This window comes from Falco peregrinus, chromosome 6 (assembly GCF_023634155.1).
Source record: "Falco peregrinus isolate bFalPer1 chromosome 6, bFalPer1.pri, whole genome shotgun sequence".
Taxonomy (NCBI): domain Eukaryota; kingdom Metazoa; phylum Chordata; class Aves; order Falconiformes; family Falconidae; genus Falco; species Falco peregrinus.
Genome location: NC_073726.1, coordinates 31,179,587 through 31,200,816, shown reverse-complemented (window position 1 = coordinate 31,200,816; position 21,230 = coordinate 31,179,587). Strand labels below are relative to the sequence as shown.

The 21,230-nt window shown below is 37.7% G+C and overlaps 1 protein-coding gene across 2 annotated transcripts in view; it reads left to right on the top strand.

The window, feature by feature from the left end:
- CHCHD3 (coiled-coil-helix-coiled-coil-helix domain containing 3) overlaps window positions 1-21,230 on the top strand; it is a 163,664-nt gene that overhangs the window by 54,611 nt on the left and 87,823 nt on the right. For both annotated transcript variants that reach the window (XM_055807596.1, XM_055807595.1), the window contains exon 4: window positions 155-299. In XM_055807596.1, coding sequence (XP_055663571.1) covers window positions 155-299 — 145 coding nt within the window. The remainder of the gene's footprint in view (window positions 1-154; window positions 300-21,230) is intronic.

Below are 21,230 nucleotides of genomic sequence, written 5' to 3'. Positions count from 1 at the left end.
TGATTTTGACACTTCAATCTGAAACTTTTGGAATTTTTAGCAAATATTTGTATTTAGGTGTGCAGTGACTGCTTTTAAAATGACTGTGCCTATGTCCTTTTAAACTCACATGGAAAATATACCTTCAATCTATATTTCCCTCCACCTTCTGTAGATTGAAACAAGAACAAATGTATGTCCGTGATGAGTTTGGCAAACTTCTGGAGCGAGAAAGGATTTCTTCTAATGAACATTTGACTCGAGCCATTCTTCGAGAGAGAGCTGCGACAGAAGAGGAGCGTCAGAAGGCACAGCGATTTGTAAGTTTCAAAACTTTTATGGAAACTCAGAATTTTCAAGCAACCATGACTTCAGACTTGTTTCAAATTATTGATAGAAGAGCAGATCTCTTCTTATTATATATTTTTTTCTTTATTACTAGTAAATTGTATGCCATTTTATTTCTTTTTTTTGGTCAAATGTCCCTGTCTTGGGAATAGCTGATTAGAAAGAGCCTAACCTTTCTGAAGGTACAAATATAGTACATCTTCTTGTGTGTGGATAATGTTAAATGTCTTTTTTTCCAGAGGGTGGAAGAGCAGTATGATAGTCTAGCTCTACTTACCAAATTGGCTATTCTGTATTAAGAAGTTACAGAATACAAGAGAACTTTTCTAGAAATAAATTACATCATATTTAAAGGAAGTCCATTATATTTCTGGGCTGGAAATCTGGCTAACAATAAGAATTAAAAAAGTATTGGTCTTTTAGTCTTATGTGCTAGAAAACAACAACAAAAAGTCTTAACTTCTAGTGATTGTCTCAAACCTTGGAACCAGCTTAGTGAAAAATTCTGTATCCAAGAATCATATTTCATTAGAGCTGATGTATAAAAACTTCCTCGCAAGGAAGTTGTAAAATATGACTGGCTGTTTTTCCCTGAAAACTGTCACTATATATATTTCAGTCCATTTCAGATGTCTGGCAGATTTATAACTTCTTAATATTTGGCAGATGCTTGCTGCATTGAGTCTGTATTGACTCTTCTTTGTAACAGTTATCATTATTCTTTGAAGTATGAATATACCTTCCTTTTTTTTAATTACTTGAGTATAAACAGTAAACAAATTGGTATTTTCAAGAAAAAAGTATAAAACACTCAGGCAAGCATGGCTGTGAAAATTAACTTGGTTGCTTATGTGAGCAACTATATAAATGTAAATATTTCTTTGGCCCTCTAGCTGAAATAAAACCAAAGCAGTAGTGTTATCTATGCTCTGTAATTAAAGATCTATTGCCCATTTTATTTTTCCAAATCACAATTTAAAACCAAACAAATATCACCAAAATACACCTCAGTATTAGTACCTTTTGCAGATGTTTCCCAGTGCTCTTTCACCTCCATGGTAACATTACTGTTGAAGAATAATTACAGTATGGTAAACAAATGTTTAGTATTTTGTCATTTTAAATTATCAGAACAAAGGAAAACGGAGAGGAGTTATGATCAAGGTACAGCTTTAGTCTTATGCCTGAAACCCCTGGATTCTTAATGTTGTGCAGGAGAGATAAGGGTTTTGTGGCCTCAACCTAATGAGGAGCTGAAGATTTATAATGGGGAATATTATTTGCATAATTACCAGGGGGTTTGCATCTTTCACTTACTAACATAGTTAACACTGTGCTTTTGAGAAGCACAAGATGCCTTTCTCATCAGCCAAATGCTTGAGAGATTTCTTATTATGGATATCAAACTAGTTTATTTAGCATTATGTCAATTTTAAATTATTTTTTTACTTACTCTAGAACATTTAAGTTAGCACTGCCAAGTGAAGCAATCAGGAATTACTGTTAACTAATTTTGAACTGTATCAGCCTGGCAAGTGGTGGTTCAAGGTGTGTGGTGTTGCTGCATGTTCAGTTGGAAGAAGAGCATACAAGTGATGCTAATTAAATGAAGGAAACACCTTAAAAATCTACAGAAAGTCCCCTCATGGGGGAGGTAGCATGCCTTGCTGCCTTTTCGTGGTGACTGCATCGCTGCATGGCATTTTAGAGCCGACTACCAAAAACATGCTTTTGTGGAAGCACAGGTATGTCAGGACATAGATTTTGCACATCAGAAGAGAAGCAAGGTACCTGAGCTCTGCTAGTGATTTATGTATCCTGGCATAGTCATCTCATTTTTGATCATCTTACTGTTTCGATCTGTGAAATTTTAAAATGTCTTGAGGTTCTTTGATGAAAATCGCTATGTGCATTTGCTATTACTACTGCAGATTTGCCATTCCCACTATAGTTTGTTCATTCTTTGAAGTGTACTGTAAGATAACAAAGTAGCAAGTAGGCTTTGTGTGTTTGTTTCCTTAAAATGGATCTAAGTATTAAAGCATTCAGTAGTTCTCACTCCCCTTGCAAGTCCTTCTGTAAGTTGCCTCCTTTATTTTCCTGTAACTGGTCAGTTTTTATTCTCTTGGCTTCTTTGCTTATGATAGCTGTTTATTTGTTTCATGTGTCTTAAGCTGAATTTGTAAAATCTGTAAGATGGGAGGATATATCTATGTGTACCATTTGTCAGGTAGAATGAGTAATTCCATGTTTCAGCAAACTGCTGCCGTAGGTTTCTATTTTATGTAGCTGGGATTTGATCTGTAAGATTCTTTTTGGAGAAAAATGAGTGTTTCTGAACCATCAGTAGCATTGTCTGCAAAATTAATTCCTTTACTGCTGCTAAATTTTTTTTAAATAGTGCACAGGAAAGGAAATTTTGTTTAGAAAGGAAGAATTTTATTTTTTCTTTATAAAGGCTGTTAATACAGTTCTAATAGACAAAAAATTGTTTGATTAAAGTAATATTTCCCATTCTTCAACTATTTTTAACACCGGCTGCTACTTATAGTTTCAGAATGAACAAAGTTTCAAGTTTAACGCCCCAAAAGTTAGCATTAACTCTTTGTACAAATGAAAAAAATTGATAAAATGAAGCTAAACCGAACGGCTAAATGAGTGAAAGCTTTACAGGTGACAAGAACTACATGTGACGAGAAAGACATCATTTGTCTCTTTAAGGGAAAGTATTCCACTTCTCCAGAAAGAAAAAAAAAATAAAAAAGTCAGCAGAGCTTGGACAGCAAAGTAGGGTAAAGAAGGGCATCCTTAAAAAAATGTGAAATAATTTTTCAGTGAGCAGAATGAGGAGGAATGTGACATTTGTTAGACTAAATGTTAAAAAAGCAAACCCCTCCAAAAAACATAAAGTATGACAAAAAGGATTTTAATGAACAACTAACAAAAGGCATAAAAGCTACCACATATACACACACGTGTGTGTATGCACGCTCACACCCACACCCGCTCACTATGGAACGAGGAACCCACCAAAGACTAGGCTCAGGAGCAGATTGGGGAGTACGAGCAGTGCACAGAAGAAATGAGGCCGTAGTAGGAGAGCACCCTGAATTAATTGGTGATGAGGGGTCTGGAGCATCTCCCTGATGAGGAGAGGCTGAGGGAGCTGGGCATGTTTTGGCTGGAGAGGAGAAGACTGAGAGGGCACCTTATGGGTGTCTACAACCATCTCAAGGGCGAGTGTCACGAGGATGGGGCCAGGCTCTTGTCAGGGGTGCCCAGCAACAGGGCACGGGGCAACGGGCACAAGCTGCAGCACAGGGAGCCCCACCTGAACAGGAGGGAGAACTTCTTTACCGTGAGGGTGCCAGAGCAGGGGAACAGGCTGCCCAGAGAGGCTGTGGGGTCTCCTGCTCTTGGGGACATTCAGAACCCCCTGGACGTGACTGTGTGCAGCCCGCTCTGGGAGAGCTGCTTCAGCAGGGGCTGGGCTGGGGGGGCTCCAGGGGTCCCTCCTGACCCCACCATTCTGTGAGTTTTTTCATGTGTCTATTCAGAGTGAAGGAACTCTCAAAGTTCACAGGCCAAAACTTTGCTTTTTAGAGGTCTCCTTAAAGAAAGTCTCAAATCTGAAGTTTCAGTAGAAAACATTAAGGGAAATAGACAGTTTTACCAATAACAGCTTTTCAAGCCTGGGTGATATTCATAAAAGCTCTGAAAGAAACTCAGAGATGATAGATGAGCTAATGATAGCTGAACTACTTATGTGCTGTGTAAGCTGTTAGGGAAAGCTCCCTCAGTGCAAGTGGACTGGAAAGTGGCTGATGGGATGTCAGCATCTTCAAAAACAATTTGGGGGGGGTGGTGGTGGTGGTAGATCTAGTGGTTTACAAACCAGTAATTCTGATGTTTGTACCAACCAAGGTAGAAATTACAATTTAGAGTGGAATTTACAGACCCTGACTGAAGCCCTAGATATCCCTTGTGGAGTCTGTGAGGATTTGTTGAAGTGTTGATAATTAATTTAGCAGAAATAAATCCAGCTGCTGTTGATTCCTTTAGCAATGCCTTCAGATGTCATTGACTTTGAGGCGTATTTTAGACCTAGCCTAACTTCCCTTACCATGCAGCGTTTGGGTCTAGTCTTTAAAAAGCAATGCCAGTGAGACGTGGTGTGCTGAAGAGCTGGTGAGGACTTGCATCTCCTCTGGCTTCTCCCCCATTGCTGGCTGTGTGATCCTGCTGTCTCCGTTGCAGCGGGGCTGATATTTGACACTGAAACAAGCTGACTTGGGAGATGTTAGTTATCTCCCCCACCTGTCTGACAAGTGATGTGAACTAGCTTATTTTGAAGGGCTGTATATACATCAGTGTAAGGTGGAAGGGATGTTTTGCTGATAAAGGATTTCTTTACCTCTTTTTCTACTCATTGCCATCTCTGCACTGCAGTTCACCTCCTTTTCTGTTGTGTCTGTGCAGACGTTGTGGACTGAAGCAAATACATTACAAATCTTTTTCAAATGCAAAAGTGCCCACAATTTTTTATAAGTCTTTATAGCTTGACTAAAAAATAACTCAACTGAGGAAATTGTGAAGTGTGTATGGAGGGCAGGTTATTGGGGGAGGAGAATTAAAACCTCTTGACCTGGCCTTGCCACCAAAGAGAATGTTTTTTTATCTTTAGCTTTACATGGTATTTGAGACATGGTATTTACAAAGTATATCTGAGTGTTTTTACCAAAGGACAAAGTGCATTGTGTGCTTGTAGTAGTACTTGAGAACTGCCTGTAGCAGTGCAGCTGATAAAAAAACCCACATTTTTTTCTTCTGTACATTTAGCACGTATATGAAATTTTTTTCTGCCCAACTCTCTTGAAGGAGGACTTCGTAATACCTTAAGTCTCTTACTTCATTCTGACCATACAGAATTTCGGTATTGGTGTGGTCCTCTTTAGCAAAGATTGCCGCAGTTGAAGGCCCCATGCTATTTTACTCACATAGGTAGCATACCTATTCTCCTTTGCAGTATTTATTATTGGCGACTTTTGCTGCACATCTAAAAATTGTGGATAGTTGAGTTTGGGCTAAGTCTTGTTGAGTGACTTTAAATGTGGTAGCTTTGCCATAAATAGCTTATTGACATTCCATCACTTGAGTCATTATGAGAGTCAGGGTGAGATGTAGAGAATATGGAGTAAAAAAATCAATAGTTATCCAAAGTGCAGAGGACCTGTTGTATTTCCATCTCCTTGTAATGACCTGGAGTTTACTGTTAACATATTTGCTTCACTGTCTGGACTGAAATGAGCTGTCATTAGGATCCTATGTGTTAGAGAATGGTTTTATTGAGCTGCCAATGACATTGAAGTCTCATTTCCCTCTGAAGAGGCACAGACATATTGTTCTGTTCATGTGCTGTAACCATAACATTAAAATTTGATTATTGCTATCATTAGAAATCTGTATCCATACTAATACAATTATATCTATTTCTCCATGTATTGTTGCAGGCTTTCATTGAAGTACCTGTTAGAGAATTAAATCTGTTGTTGCTGAGATATTTTTTTTGTTTCACAAATTATTTTCTGCACAAGAAGGTCTATTAATAAATTCTGCATTCAAAAAATCGATTTGGTAGAAGTATCCTTTTATTAAAAAGCACTTTTTGCACCTTAGGTGAATGTGGTGATCAGATTATTAGATATTTTTTCCTACCAAAATCATATTTGAGATGTATAATTCTTCTTATACTTTTCTGAGCACTGAAATCAATAGACAAAATGCTTTCCTCGATATATTAGAGCTGAAGCATGTTGAGTTATGTTAGGAATTAATTTGACCTATTGTCATAATTGAATACATATCGTTAGAGGTTTTCACTCTTCCATGTCTGGACTGTTTAGCTGTTTTCCCTATCATCCTTGGGTGGCTGGTTCTAGTCACTACATACATGTGCTATGCAATGACCTTTGCTTTAGTGTTGCATTTATTTTTCCTGTCCTCAATTCATTAGATTTGTCAAGAGGAGGTCCCCTATTTTCCATAAGCAGATTATGTTCTGACCCTTCCTGCTTTTTCCAAACAGTCCTGTGCTAACCATATTTTAAGGATGACTTCACTAGAAAATACCAGGGGGAAGAATTACTAAATGAGTTAAGGCATTAGTTCTCACGAGAAAAGAAGTCTGTTTACAAACCTGCAGTATTTATTACATACCTCATTTAGCTCATTCATCATTTTAATAGAAAAAAGAATCTTTTTAGATGATTCTGAAATAATTTGAGGTAAACTACATAGCCTGAGACAAAACACGATTGCTTACTGTAGGGAGGGCCAAGCTGTTCCTGAAAATTACAGTACAATTTATGCCTATAATTCATGATTTACGATAGTAAAAATATTAAAGGCTTGTATTTGAAAATTAGACTGAAGGTTTGGAAACCACATGGTACAAAACTACAAAATTAAATCTAATGACAGTTGTTTTGTCTCTTGTTCCTCAGTTTTATAATTTACAAAGAGTTTTTCTTGAATCTCTTTGAAAGTAGATATTTTTGGAGATTTACTCATAAGGTTTTGTTTAGTTTATGTACACTTTTTGCATCTGCTGCTGTTCTTGTGGTTCAGAAATAGCAGTTTTGTTGCATCAAATAGTCTTTTTGCATTATTACTCTTGTGATATGGGAAAAAGTAATCTGGTTTCGGTTGGTTCTGTTGTAAAAGACGGGATGAAAGACAAGAATGGAGGAAGATATTTTTGAATATTGCAGATGTGATCTATCTATTTTTTGTTGTTTTTTTTTTTTCCGGAGGAGAAACAAAGGAGGTTGTTTTTTAGAGAAGGAAGAGGGATACAATGAAAGAGTCATCTGCATTTTGAAAATATTAAACTCCATTGCACAGTAAATGCTCACCTTTGAATAAACATTGTATCATGGGTATGGCTTATGTCCCTTCTGGCATCCATTTCTTCTCTCACTGACTTTCTTCCTATCATTCTGGCATTTCTACTGCAGTGTTAAGGGTTTGGGATAGGAATCTGGCTTTCTGTTTTTTCTGGGGTGTTAAATAGATTATATGAAACTTTCCTGTATGAAAAGGAAGCTATTGCAATGCAAATAGAGATTGATAATGGGTTTTTTTGAGCAATACAATAAATGGGACTTTCTACCAGATACCGTGAATGGTTTTCTTATCTCAGTAAATATATGTGTCTTGAAGAAATGCTAAAGAGCCATCTGTGTGTCTACAATTATTTTATTAATAGGAGTGAACAATTTTTCCCCCACTGATATAGTTAAACAGTAAAAATAATTCAAAATAGCCTGTGGGTGACTGTTCATGCTGTAGGTTGTAATCCCAGTTCAATCTCTTGTCATGTGAACTGTTAAGCGAATGTTTTATTTCATCTCTGAAACTCCCATTAGATGTCTGTGAACTAGAATAAGAAGTTGTTTACCTGTATCTGTCTTCTGTCCCTTTACAACGTCCATTCTGACATTTAAAATATTTGTCTAAATGGAATAAAACAAATAATTTTCACCTTCCTTCAGTTTTTCATGTTACAGACATGTATTTTTTTCAAATTTTCATATGTAATGATTAATGTTTTTTTTTTTTCCCCTCTATCTTAAAGTTTGACAGATAGGAAAAACAAAGTAAAAATGATAAAAAAAATGTAAAGGAAAAGAAGGTATATATGGTGAGCATTCTCTTTAAAATTTCTTTTTGAATGGTGAGAGGAATATGTTTTGAATAATCAAACAGCATTTAAAAGCGTGATATTTTTTAATTCTTATATAGCAAACCCCAAGATATTTGACAGAAGCAAAATTAATCACTATGTTATCTCAGCATCCAGATGAAGATCTAGTGCTTTACAAAGCCTGCTGCTCCATCAATTCGTTCTTTTGGTTGAATTCAAATTGAGTTCATTTTTATAGATTCACTGCATAATACTCTCCTCTCTCCTCCCTCATTCATTAACCAATTTGTTCTTGCTACTCCCTTTTTATTGAATGGCTCACAAAATTGCCATGCTATCTTTTCAAATGAATATCATCATTCCTTGTCATGCATGGGCAAAAAATAAGCATATTAATCCTTTTTACATATACCTCCCCTTCTTCCAGAGAGAAGTCCTGTTTCTGCCCTCCAGATATCATGAAAAGAATGTTTTCAATATTGTTCTCTTGAAGCTTTTCTAACAATGTTTGTATATAAATATTCCTGTCCAGACTCCTTTTGATTACTTCTGGGCCTTTGGAGCACGTACACTCTGTCTTTTGTATGACACAAGAAAACCAGATCAAACAGTTGTCAAGACTTGACCTTGTACACGACATGGTACAGATACATGCTATGGATTAAAACAGATGCAGTTGACAGAAGTCTTGAAACTTAATACAGAGACAGTTTCTTCCATTTTAACAAAACAATTTGCTTGGTCTTGAGAGTCATTCTGACTTAATGTTTGTTTACTCTCAGGTTAGGTTAATTTTGGCTAGGCAAATATTCACTTGCCTCTCCTTTAGAGTACTCTAGTTCTCTTCCTTCCTTTGGGTTGAAGTAGAAGACTTATGAGAAGAAAAGTGCTTTGAGGGACAGGGGATGGAAATTAAGAGCAATTTTTTTTACTTATGACCACCTGAATAATTAATGAAAATCCTTATTTCATGATGGCTGTAACTTATCTGTGGACTCTTCACTGTGTAATGTAGGTATCTTGCTTAGGAACACCAGCTGAAAGAAGGGGATAAGGCCATTGAAAGAGAACAGTTTGGAAAGGATCCAGGCAACTCTATGTATAAAAAAATCACTATTTATTAAAAGTCACTATATTGATTAGTGGGTTTGATGTTGCTGTTTTATGATATTAACTTTGTATATGGTTTTAGGATTTGGTATAATCAGGACTCTGCCTGTTCTGTGGGAAGTGAGTTCTGAGATGAGGGCCCTTGCTTTTGAAGTACCAAGCTGGAAAAAAAAAAAAAAGAGGCTTTGGTGTGAGTACCAGTAAGATGACGAAGTGGTACATATAATATTCCTTATGGCTTAATTTCATAGTCTCATTTTGTAGACATGCCTTTTAGTTTTGTATAACTCTCTTTAATTTGGTATGCCTCCCCATTCATTGAGAACAGTTTTGAATCTGGATACTGAGTTTTATGGACAGATCTGTTTGGGAGTGAGTGGGATATGTGCTTCTTGCATCTCAGAAATCCTGGAAGAATGGAAAATTTCTTTTCTCTGGGAGGTATGTTGTCACTGTTTTCCAAGCAGTTCTGTGGTGACAGTTTTTCTTGGGAATGGGAGGAGAGTAAGAAATCTGGAATTTCTTTGTAACTAAGCAGATGAATAGGCTGTGCCCCACCAACTTTTATATTCACAACTATGCCCAACATTGGGTTTTAAACTTGAGAGTAATTAAGGGTGAGATACCGGTAGTTAATTACATGTACACTGCCTCATTTAGGAGGACCTGACTTACCTGGTGTTCTTGGGGAACTTGACATTTAGTGGTAGATGTCCATTTTTATCTTTGATCTACTACTTGAAGTTCTTTTGCATTCAGGAGTACCATTGCCACCCAGTTTTACATCTCTTTCCCATTTAGAAAATTATATTCTTGACAATAAGAACAAAAGCTTCCCCCCTTTTCCCCCGCCCTCTGCCACTGCTTATTTTGTCATACCCTAAATTAGGGAATGGACGCTGTACCAGTTTCCTCTACCTTGAGTGCTGTCGGGCATGGAAGTGACCTCCCAGCCTTAGTACCACCTAGGCAATGTTAACGAAGTATTTTTCCTGATGCATTTCTGAAAGCTTAAGTCTGGTGCTGTGCTTGTATGAGGGAAAGAGAGAAAACATACTTAGACTAAACAAAAAAGCACTTGGAATTTAATGTTGTTAAGGCCAAAGCGAGTGGCAGGTCCAGCTACATTATCAGCATGTGCAACAATGATGTCATATTCTGCTTTAACAGAAATACAAGTGTAAGTGATGCCTGAGACATTTTTATTGGTTTTGGTTGTTAATACTTTTTGTGCTCTTTGGGCACTTTGACATATTCTTTATTTATTAGTATATAATTGGATGACTTGTGCTTCTGCTATGAGTTAGGGAAGTAGTGAAACTTCAGTGTCTCCTTAGGAGAATTAAATGACTGAAATACTGTTGCGTGCTTTTTTGGATTGGTTGGTTGGTTTGTTTGTTTCCCCAGTTTAAATGCAGTTTAGTAGATTGAAAAGTTCTGTTGCCTCTCCTTGGCTGTCAATTCTCCATCTTACTTACCACATTTAGTTAGCAAGGAGCCTATAACAGATCATGATTAGTGTAACAGTCGTCCTCAGGAAGAAATTATTTACCTTCACCAAATATAACACTTCCTGTGAATTTGTGTATCATAAGTCAGAATGAAATGTGATCAAAAAATGTCATTTAATACAATTACTATTGGTGATCTCATTGCCATCAGTCCACTTACATAGTGTCACAAATTATCCTGGGTGGTTTAAGGTACCTGAGGTAGGCTAATACTGGTAGAGTTAATAATAATAATTTGAATTCTAGAAAACACATGCTGATAGGGAATGGTGTTTTGGGAAAAAGGGATAGAGGTGACAAATTAATCACAGATTCAAATAATGGTTTGAGTTGGAAGGGATGTTAAAGATCACCTTGTCCCACCCCCCTGCCATGGGCAGGGACCCCTCCCACCAGCCCACGTTGCTCCCAGCCCCGTCCAGCCTGGCCTTGAGCACTGCCAGGGATGGGGCAGCCACAGCTGCTCTGGGCAGCCTGTGCCGGGGTCTCACCGCCCTCACGGTAAAGGATTTCTTCCTAATATCTACTCTAAATTTAAAGATCTAAATTAATTTTTAAAAAAAATAAATCTCAATTTTGGAGGTAATTTTAAGCTTACGTGTCTTTTCATATCAGGTTCCCACTGGATGTCTGGAATATGTTGAGACGCTTAAGTGTTGTAGCAATAGGTGCCAATGTATCTAAAGCCTATAGCCTGTATACACCTATACAAATCCAATGGAAAAGAATATTTCAGAGAGAAAGTGAGGAAAGAAAATGGAATGTCGTAGTCAATGTGGGTTTGTTTTTTGGTTTTTTTTTTTATATAGATGCTAAGAAATTTTTTGGTCTTATCATGTATTACTTGCATGATATATTGTGGCAGGTGTGCCAATATGTGCACAGAGGAAAAACTAGTCTGTCTCCTTTTTTTAAAGGAGGGAAGAGTTTAACATGTAAGGGTTAATAAATTGGGAATGTTAATGTATCATCTTATTTCAGTAATAAAAATTATTCTCTTGATAGTACAGTCTGCTGAAGGCTGTTCCTGATAGCACAGTGTCATCTCTGTCCTGCAAAGTACAGTGGAGTTTGTAGCTGGGAATTCAGCCTCCTTCTAAGAAATGTAGTGATGATAGCCTTTGTACATACAATTATATGTGTGTCTAGTCTTTTTTTTTTTCTCTGAGGTTATGTATTCAGGGAATCTGACATATGGGGGGCTGTGTTGCTCCTAATAAAGTAAATCAAACTTTGATGTATACAAGTAATCTAGAGAATTGAAGCCAAGTCATTTTCTTTTCAGAAGGTACCTTCCACTTCAAAATATGCTGATTTCAACATGTAGCCTTTTTTTTTTCTTTATAACGAATTTTGAAAGCAGAAACTAGTTTCAGCTGTCAAGTCCACTGTTAAAAAAAAAAAAAAATCATAGAAAGGATATGGGAGAAGCTTGTCAACAGTCATTTTTGGGAAGCCATGGCAAAAGAAGATGATAATACTTGCTTGCATGTTACTTCTTGGTTAATATGGCTGATACATAAAATTTAGTTGTGAGCTCGTAAGATCCAGCCATCTGTAAACATAGTAAGATACTGCATTGTCTTTTTCGTAGATGGTTAAATTCAAATCACGTTTGTAAATAAATAAAAATTCATTATTTCTCATTTTCCTAATTATCATGCAGATAAACAGTGGGGATCGTGACATTAGGATAAGTAAGTGGCTTATGATTTTGCTTCGGAGAAAGAAACTCTTGCTGTTCCCCCTTTCCCCCCCTTGGGCTATGTAGCAGTAATAAATGAGCAAGTCCAGAGTACTTTATGATAGATAGTTAATGGTGCTGTGCCTGAGCCAACAGGCTTGTTTCTGCAGCAGCTGTCACAATTCATAGTTATTAGCATACCTTTAATGGTTGCATTTTGAAATAATTTCTACTATGGCATTTAGTATACATAAAGGAAGAAAGTCATGACATTGAAAAAGGAGTTTTAGGTGTAGGTGAATGTTTTTGGCTGAGTGCAGTGTTGGAGTGTGTATGCATGAAGGGTGTAAGGGTGAATTGAAAATTATTAAAGTAATGTTACAGGTAAATACAGGCTGACTTTCAAAGTCCTTTTGTGACCATGTGTCTGTCCTTAAGGCTGTAAATAGCCCAACAAGGGGCCCTCTGCACCATTTTTTACTGGGCGACTGTTGCATTTAGAGCCAGGAAGACTGCTGTGAAATCTCAGAGGGAAGAGAATTATTGTGTGCCACAGTGATGGCTGAGTCTTTTTAGCTTGTAAGGCAACTAAATGGGCTACCAAATATTTGAGTCATGACAGCAGATTCAGAGCAATGGCTTAATGTACGTGCTTTGATGCAAAGGAAGAAATACATCTGTAGAATATCAGATTTTCTTTTCATGCTTCTGAAGATGGGCAAGAAGGATGTTAGAAGGAAGGATAATGAGTGGATGTTGTTTCTGCCTTAGTAATGGGCATCTTCTAAGAAACACTCCTAAGTAGGTCAGTTGGATCTTTGTTTTACACTGTAATAACTCATGTAATATTTTAATTTTCCTTTTTACTTTTATCTGCTTGTTGGAAGAATGAGAAAAAAACACGCTGTGGTTATTTCTTTTGAAAGTAATGATGTTGGAAGAAGATACTGAACTTGAGAAAATCATTCTTTGAACATGCTACCTGCAAGTGAGCTAATGTACAGCAGAAAAATAATGCCTATGGTTTTCTCTTTTGGTTTGGTATGTCTTAAAATTATTTTTGAAGTTTTATATGTACAGATTTGGCCTTAAGAAAGAGTGGTTATTAAGGTGTAGTGGGTTTGCATGGCAAGATTTTGGTAGCAGGGGCGGGGTGGGTGGGTACAGGGGTGGCTTCTGTGAGAAGATGCCAGAAGCTTCCCCCATGTCCAATGGAGCCAAAGCCAGCCGGTTCCAAGATGAACCTGCTGCTGGCCAAGGCTGAGTCAAGCAGCAGCGGTGGTATCACCTCTGTGATAGCATATTAAGAAGAGGGGAAAAAAAACGTATCTTCACGGGTGGGAGAGAGGAGTGAGACTACGTGGGAGCAACAGCTCTGCAGACCCCCAAGGTCAGTGCAGAAGAAGGGGCAGGAGGTGCTTCAGGCGCTGGAGCAGAGATTCCCCAGCACCCCCCGGTGAAGCCCATGGTGGAGCAGGCTGTGCCCCCGGCCCATAGAGGTCTGCAGTGGAGCAGGTACCCACCTGCAGCCCGTGGAGGACCCCATGCTGCAGTAGGGGACACCCAAAGGAGGCTGTGAGCAGCTCCTGGCAGGGACTGTGGCCCCGTGGAGAGGAGCCTGGTCTGGGGTAGGTTTGCTGGTGGGGCTTGTGCCCCTGTGGGGACCCACGCTGGAGCTGGCTGGGCCCAAGGGGCTGAGCCCCATGGGAGGGACATGTGCTGCAGCAGTTCATGAAGAACTGCAGCCTGTGGAAGGACTAGCATTGAAGAAGTTCATGGAGGACTGTCTCCTGTGGGAGGGACCTGCGCTGGAGCAAGGGAGGAGTATGAGGAGGAAGGAGTATGATGGACTAACCATAATCCCCATTCCGCATTACCCTGCCCCACTCAGCAGGAGGAGGCAGAGAACTTGGGAAGTAAGTTAAGCCAGGGAAGAAGAGAGGGGTGGGGGGAAAGTGTGGTTTTTTTTCTGAATTGAATGGTAATAAATTAAACTGATTTCCACAGTTGAGTCTGTTTTGCCTGTGACGGTAACTGGTGAGTGATCTCCCTGGGCTTATCTTGACCTACGAGCCTTTTGGTACATTTTCTCTCCCCTGTGTGGTTGAGGACCTGAGTGATAAAATGGCTTTGGTGGGCGCCTGGCATTCAGCCAGGGTCAAACCACCACGTAAGGCAAGCCTTCATGTGTTTTAAACAGCTTTTCTTGGTAGCCTACATTGTTCTCCAGTGCTGCCAGATTTATTCCCATATTCCTGTTTGTTTTGGAGGCTCACGGAAAGATTAAGTTGGCCTTTCTAGAAAAGTAACTTTATCTTCCTGCAGTAGAGCAGCAGAAAACTGGTGGTCGAGATCCGTCAAGTATACATGCAGTTGTTTGTAGCGAGAAAAGAGGGTGAGTATATAACTGCTGTGGGTCAGTATGGCAGGGGTGTGGGTTTGCCTTAAAGTGAGAGTGAGGTCACAACCCTTGAAAGATCTGCCAAATGTTTGATAAACTTATTTTGTTGACTTTTTTTTTTTGATGGTCAATCCTGGTGTATTAGGGAAGCAGATCCATGGAGACTTGAGGAGTAAGAGATGTTCTACTAGAAGGATGAGCATGGAGTATCCTGATAAGACTGAAATTTGTGGTGATGCAGACTGATAGTGTGCTAATGCTGATCACAGTTTCCCTTACTGTTTTATTGGACAAAGCAGATTCTGAAGAAAATTTCCATGCCTTTTATGAACAGTGGCTAAATAGTTGTTAGAGCGGATATTATGAATTTGAAAATTTGCTATTTGCAGCGTGCTTTGCCACGTGATAACTTTTGACTACTTCAATTTTGCTGTACTTGTACAGCATATTTTTGTGTTGGCTGCCCCAACAAGTAAATCTGTCAGTCTGTTAGGAGTGTTCAGATTGCAAAATCTACAGGTGGTTAGTGTTATTTTTGGAGAAGGAAAAAAGAAAGATTACAGAGATACTATGAAAAATTAGGATGTAGTGATTTTTAGTTGGCCACCCAGATCCAATGAACTCAACTTGATTGTGTTGGTCTTGATCTGTACTCTAAACTCGTTTTGCAGGGATGTGATATGAAGCATTAACTTATCTGAAAGCACTATAATTTTATTTTTTTTTCATTTAGCATTTCATTTGGGTTGGTATGTTTCATTTTAAAGGCATGTAGCATCTGTTGCATGTGGAATATAATGGAAAAAGCTGTGTAAAATTATCTGTTCATAGAGTGCTGACAGTCTGGTGCCAGAGAAAGTGTAAAGGTTATAGCTACGTTAGATTTAATGATTGCATAAACACGGAGTTCAAAGCTGAAGTTCAGCAGATAAGAAATATCCGATAAAGTAACCCCTGAAATCATTGTTTTGCTATGTTACTATTGTTTTGATGTAGCTTACTTGACTTTTTCTCTATTTTAAAAATCGAATCTTCTTCCTTCTCTTCATCTTTCCAAAGTCCCATGAAAGATGTTGAAGGTCATGTATGACTTCAGATATTGAGGAGAGTGATGTAACTATCATACCATGTGAACTACTGGAGAAACCCAGAACATTGGTCTTGTCATGCCTTCTGTAAGCTTTACAAGTTGTCCTGAAAACAAAAAGTAGTCTTGACAGTTAGGAATTCTGAGTCAATCTCTGTTTTGCATAGGTTCATATTTGGGTTTTAATGATATTTTTTTTTTTAATGTGGGTATTCCTTTCCCAAATTCTGTTCTTAAATTGCTTTCTTAGACAACTGTTTCTATCTAAGTTTTTCCAAATACCCCAGTTCTTTCTCAAACCTCCAGCTTCTTTCCACCTTTGCCAACCACTGTAGCTCCTTCCTGCCCTTAGTCACCCCATTCTTCATTTATGTCTGTCTTTTTGATTTATTTTTTCCTGCTTTCAACTCTTTCCCTTTTTTCTCTCTGTGCAAAAGAGCGACCAAGTCCTTCTATTCATATCTTCAGAAGAAACTACTGCTTCTTTTCTATGATGCCTTGGAGCTAATTGTCCTCTTTGCTTCTGTTGCCTGATGCTACAGTGTCTTGGAGCTGCTGGAAGGAATAATTGCAAAAGGATCCCTGTAATCCTTGAAATCCTGGGAGGATGTCTCTTCAGCAAAGCTGTAGGGGTTGCTGGGCTGTATAAATTGGCCTGTGGGAGTGCTCAGCAATGGAGAATACATATGGCAGATGAAATTAATGCAGAACGCCATTGCCAGGCTCTGACAGAAAAATTACCAAATCTGATATGTGGGGTTTTTTGTTTGCTTTTTTGTTTTCTGTTTATTTGTGGGTTTTTTTTCCTCAGAGGCTTACAGGCATGGCTAAGCTTCATTTGATTTTATTGGAGGTAGTAGTAGGAGTTTCCCTGAAACTGATGTGATGGGCACTGCTCTCCTTGGCAGATACCAAATTCCTTGAAAATTACATGAATGCTCAAGCTTCTCAGCAGAACAAAAAGAAATTTTATTTATTGTTAGTGGAGGGTTTTCTCTCTTTTCTTTCTTATGTGCATGAGATGAATTTGGCTTAGGCCCTCAGAAAAGTTGGAGATGAAGTATGTAGCATCTTTAACTCTTTTCTTTCTCTTACTTCTGACATGCTGTAGCTTGAGGCTCTATGGAGTGGAAAATGAACGGGAAGTAATTTTATTTTGTGGAGAGGGTGACACAAGGCATTCTACAGATGGTGGAACAGTAAAGAGACAACTACTTATTTTCCTGATAACTTTCAGTGCAAGTCAGATCCATAAACTGGAGGAAAAATACAAGGATTCAGTCACAATTATTCACAAAGTAAGTTCTACTGTCAGTTCAGGTTTACTTTCAAGTGTGTGGGGTGGTTAATTATGCAGAAGATGAACAAATCCAAATAGGGGTATCGCCAGTCTATGCAGCCTTAAAAGCTTAGCATTTAGATTTTCTACTGCATACTGGTCTTGTTGTAAGCTTTTATCCGAAGTATAGGTGCACAGTCATTTGCAAGCAGAGGTGTGTTTTCTCTGCCTACATCTTCAGCTACTTACAAGTCTAATCAGCTATGCCAGAACTTTTCATGTAGGATCTCTGTATAATTGAAGAGAAACAGACGATTTTAGAATGTGATTCTGACCTTTTTCAGATGTCAAATTATGATGAAGTGGCTTATCTTGTAGAAGTGTCCATTTCTTTGTATGTGTCTGGGCTTGAGGTGCTCTAGTTTAAATGTGGCTTCCTTATTGTGTAGAAATCCTACTCAAGTAAGGTGATTTGCACCCAAAACATTGAATTTATAATGGTACCCATATCCATGCCACAGAAAATATGCTGATAATAAATTAGGAAATGAACCATAATGAAAAGTGTTCCCATGATGCATGTTTTCTTATGAGGGGTCTTCATTGTCCGTAATTTTTTTCTTAGAAAACTTCAGCTAATGCAAACTTACAGAGAGCTGGGGTTGTTCAGCCCAAGGAGAAGGCTCCGCGCAGACCTTATTGCAGCCTTTCAACATACAAAAGGGGACTTATAAAGAAAGATGGAGAAAGACTTTTCAGCAAGGCCTGTAGTGACAGCACAAGGAGCAATGGTTTGAAACTGAAAGAGGATAGATTTCGATTGGACAGAAGGAAGAAATTTTTTGTGCTGAGGGTAGTGAGGCACCGGCACAGGCTGCCCAGAGCAGCTGTGGCTGCCCCATCCCTGGCAGTGTCTGAGGCCAGGTTGGACGGGGCTTGGAGCAACCTGGGCTGGTGGAAGGTGGCCCTGTCCCTGGCAGCAGGGCTGGAACTAGATGGTCTTTAAGGTCCTTTCCCACCCAAACCATTCTATGTTTCTTTATCAGAACACATTGATTCCTTTTTTTTTTTAACTATTTGGTGTTAAAATTCTTTTGGTCCCATGGGTAATGACGAATTTCTACTTATTCATGCATTCCCTGAGATTGGAGTGTGTTCCACAAGATTACAAACTGAGTGATTGTAGCTACATGGGGAAATGAAAGCTGATCTTAGTGCATCTTCCCACGATGATAGTTTTGATGTTACAGTGTCAGGCTGTATGCAGGTTTTGATCCCAGGACTTCTCTAAATTTCTGGAGGAACTGACAGCAGTCCTGTGACTTACTTGAGTTTCATGCAGTTAAGCAGTGTGTTCTTGGTGGGATACTATGGTAGCACTTCAAGAAACTAACAAATAGGTGGTGTAAGTATTCCTTTAAGTTAGAGTTTATATAGGACAATTTTAAAAATTGTTCCATCATAATTGTAAATGAGTAGAGTACATTGCTGAGTGTGGAGATGACAACAAAAAAAATCAGAACTTGTATTACTAGTGAGAAGAAAAAAGCTATTTTATACTCCATTAAACTGTTACACATCATAAATAATTTATGCTCGGCTTGCTCTGTTCTGTAGCAAAGATGATAAACTAGTCATTTTAGGAGCATTTTAATGAATATAATAATTTCCCTGACTTTCTCTGTAAAAGAAATCCCATTCTTCCAGTATTTCCCCGTTTGTTATATGTAACTGGTTTAAATTATAAGAATACATGTAAAAGTGAGTCCTTGAGTCTTACTCTGTGAATTCCATAGGTATGCAGGAATGGCTTGAAAAATACATGTAGGTTTTTTAATTTTATTTACTATAATAGGTTTATATTGGTTATTTTTGTCATGATGTCGTGGTTTACCAGGACACATTACCAAAAATGTGTAAGCACCTCATGTAATATTAAAAGGCTGTCTATAATCTCAGACTAATAATTCCTTATTTTTCCAGTTCATACTAAACTTTTAGATGATGCATGTATTTTCTCAGTCAAACTTACAGAGCGGTGTTTAGGCTGAGTGTTTTGTGCTTTTAAATATGTCCATTTCTTTGTCAGAGAAAATGTCTTTTTCATTAGTTTAAAAAAAAAAAAACAAACAAAAAAATAGCACTGTAAGAATTGAAATTGCTTGGAGATAAAAAAAAAATCTTTTGGACTACAGCATTTGTAAAATACAGAATTTTAGAGTTGGGTTGGACTTGTATTTTCAGAATTATAGATAACTAGCTTTATATTCACACATTTATGTTTATCTTTTATAATATGTGGTGCTTCTGAGCATGTTACTTGTGTATTTTACTGAAATGTGCTGCATGTTCTGAAAATCTAAATAGCTGAAATTGTACTTCACTTAGAGTTGCCTCATTTGCTTTTGATAATGAAAGTATAAAATGTGATATTCCTGGCAGGTAACAGTCTATTCAGATGAGTGAATCGGTAGAAGAGTGTAGGACTCGTATTTCACTTTCAGTAACACGGCTGGATTCAAGCATGAATGCAGAGTGCTGTTAGTAGAAATTACAATTCAGGGTCAAGTTTTGATAGTGTAAGTTCATCCTTAAACTTATAATTGAAATACTGTAAACTTCTTTATTTTTCTGTGATGAACTGAAATGTTTTCAGAAAGACTTTTCTTTCTGAGAGTTATTTTTTGTTTATACTCCTACGCAAAATACAATGCCTGATACTTCACTGATACTACTGGTAGAACAATTGAGGCTTCTGTTTAATACCATTTTAGTGTATTTATTGTTGAATCTAAAATGATAGAATAGATTTTTTTGTGTATGTGTTTTTCAAAGTATTTTTGAATAGGATTATTAAGTCTTAGTAATATAAGTATCACTTTAAACTTGTTTTGCAATAAAATAATACTCAAGTAGTCTTTATCTCTTTGAGAGAGGAGTGTGTAATTCTCTCTTAAATTATTTTTGTTATTACCTGCTCCTTTAAATAATTTAAAACTTTGCAGATTGTATTTTCTGCAATATTTTATCCAGAATTAAATTCACGGTACTCTGCCGGGGGATTACTCTGACTAGGAACTGTCCTCTGACAAATTAGTGATAGTTCCCTTTGTGTAGTACATTGCAGAAACAGCAACCGCCATATTAAATCTTAATCAATAACAATGTTTCACTAATTACAGGAGCGAGTTTATATATTGGATAAATTGCTGTTTGTAAATGTTGTATTATATTAACTAAAATAGCTAATTACCAGCAGCAGAATAAACATAAGGTTTGCTAAAAGCTTCCATCCGTAGCTTGGAGCAGTTGCTGCTGCCTAATATTTCAGTCAATGTAGAAAATAAGGTAATGACATTATAAATACATTTATAATGCAGGACAATTTCTTCTAAAATGCATGTAAGTATTATTGCTTTACTATGAAATATGATGTATTTAATGCATTTCAGCCTCGATAATATTAAGATATAATTGAGATGGGGGGGGAAAAATTGCATGCAGTCAGAGTCTGCATGAAAGTGAATCATGGTCTAAATTGCTTGTAATTTTAAAGGCACTTAGGGGAATTGTGAAATTTATATAATGCAGTCTTTGGTTTAAAAAACGTGAAGAACAGTTGTCCAGTCTTTCAAGTTTTATTTGACTTAAAATATTTTTTTGTATGGTAATGAAAGTCTGGCTTAGAATGAATAAACAGAAATGTTAAATTTTACACCCGTGCCATGATTAAGGAATGGATTCAGATCTGTTGAGAGGCGGACATTTATAGTGAATAATCAGTAAAATAGCAGACAGTAGTGTGTAATTTGGATAACGCCACTAATACAGCCATATGAAGGGAATGAACGATAACACAAATGATGCTGGTGAACCTAGACAGGAATCATTTAAATGGTGCTGGGAATTCTGATGATTATTGCTTTCAAAAGACTGAAAATCACAGGGCTTGGCTTTATGGTTTAATTACTTGCTAAACAATTGCTGGTGATTTCACTAAATCACAAAGCTCCCAAATAAGTAACACCAGTAACTGCAGCTATGCCTGAGCAATTCCAATTTTCTTGATCATGGCCACCAATCTGTGTTTAGCCTAACATAAACTGTCAGTTTGAAAGAAACTGGT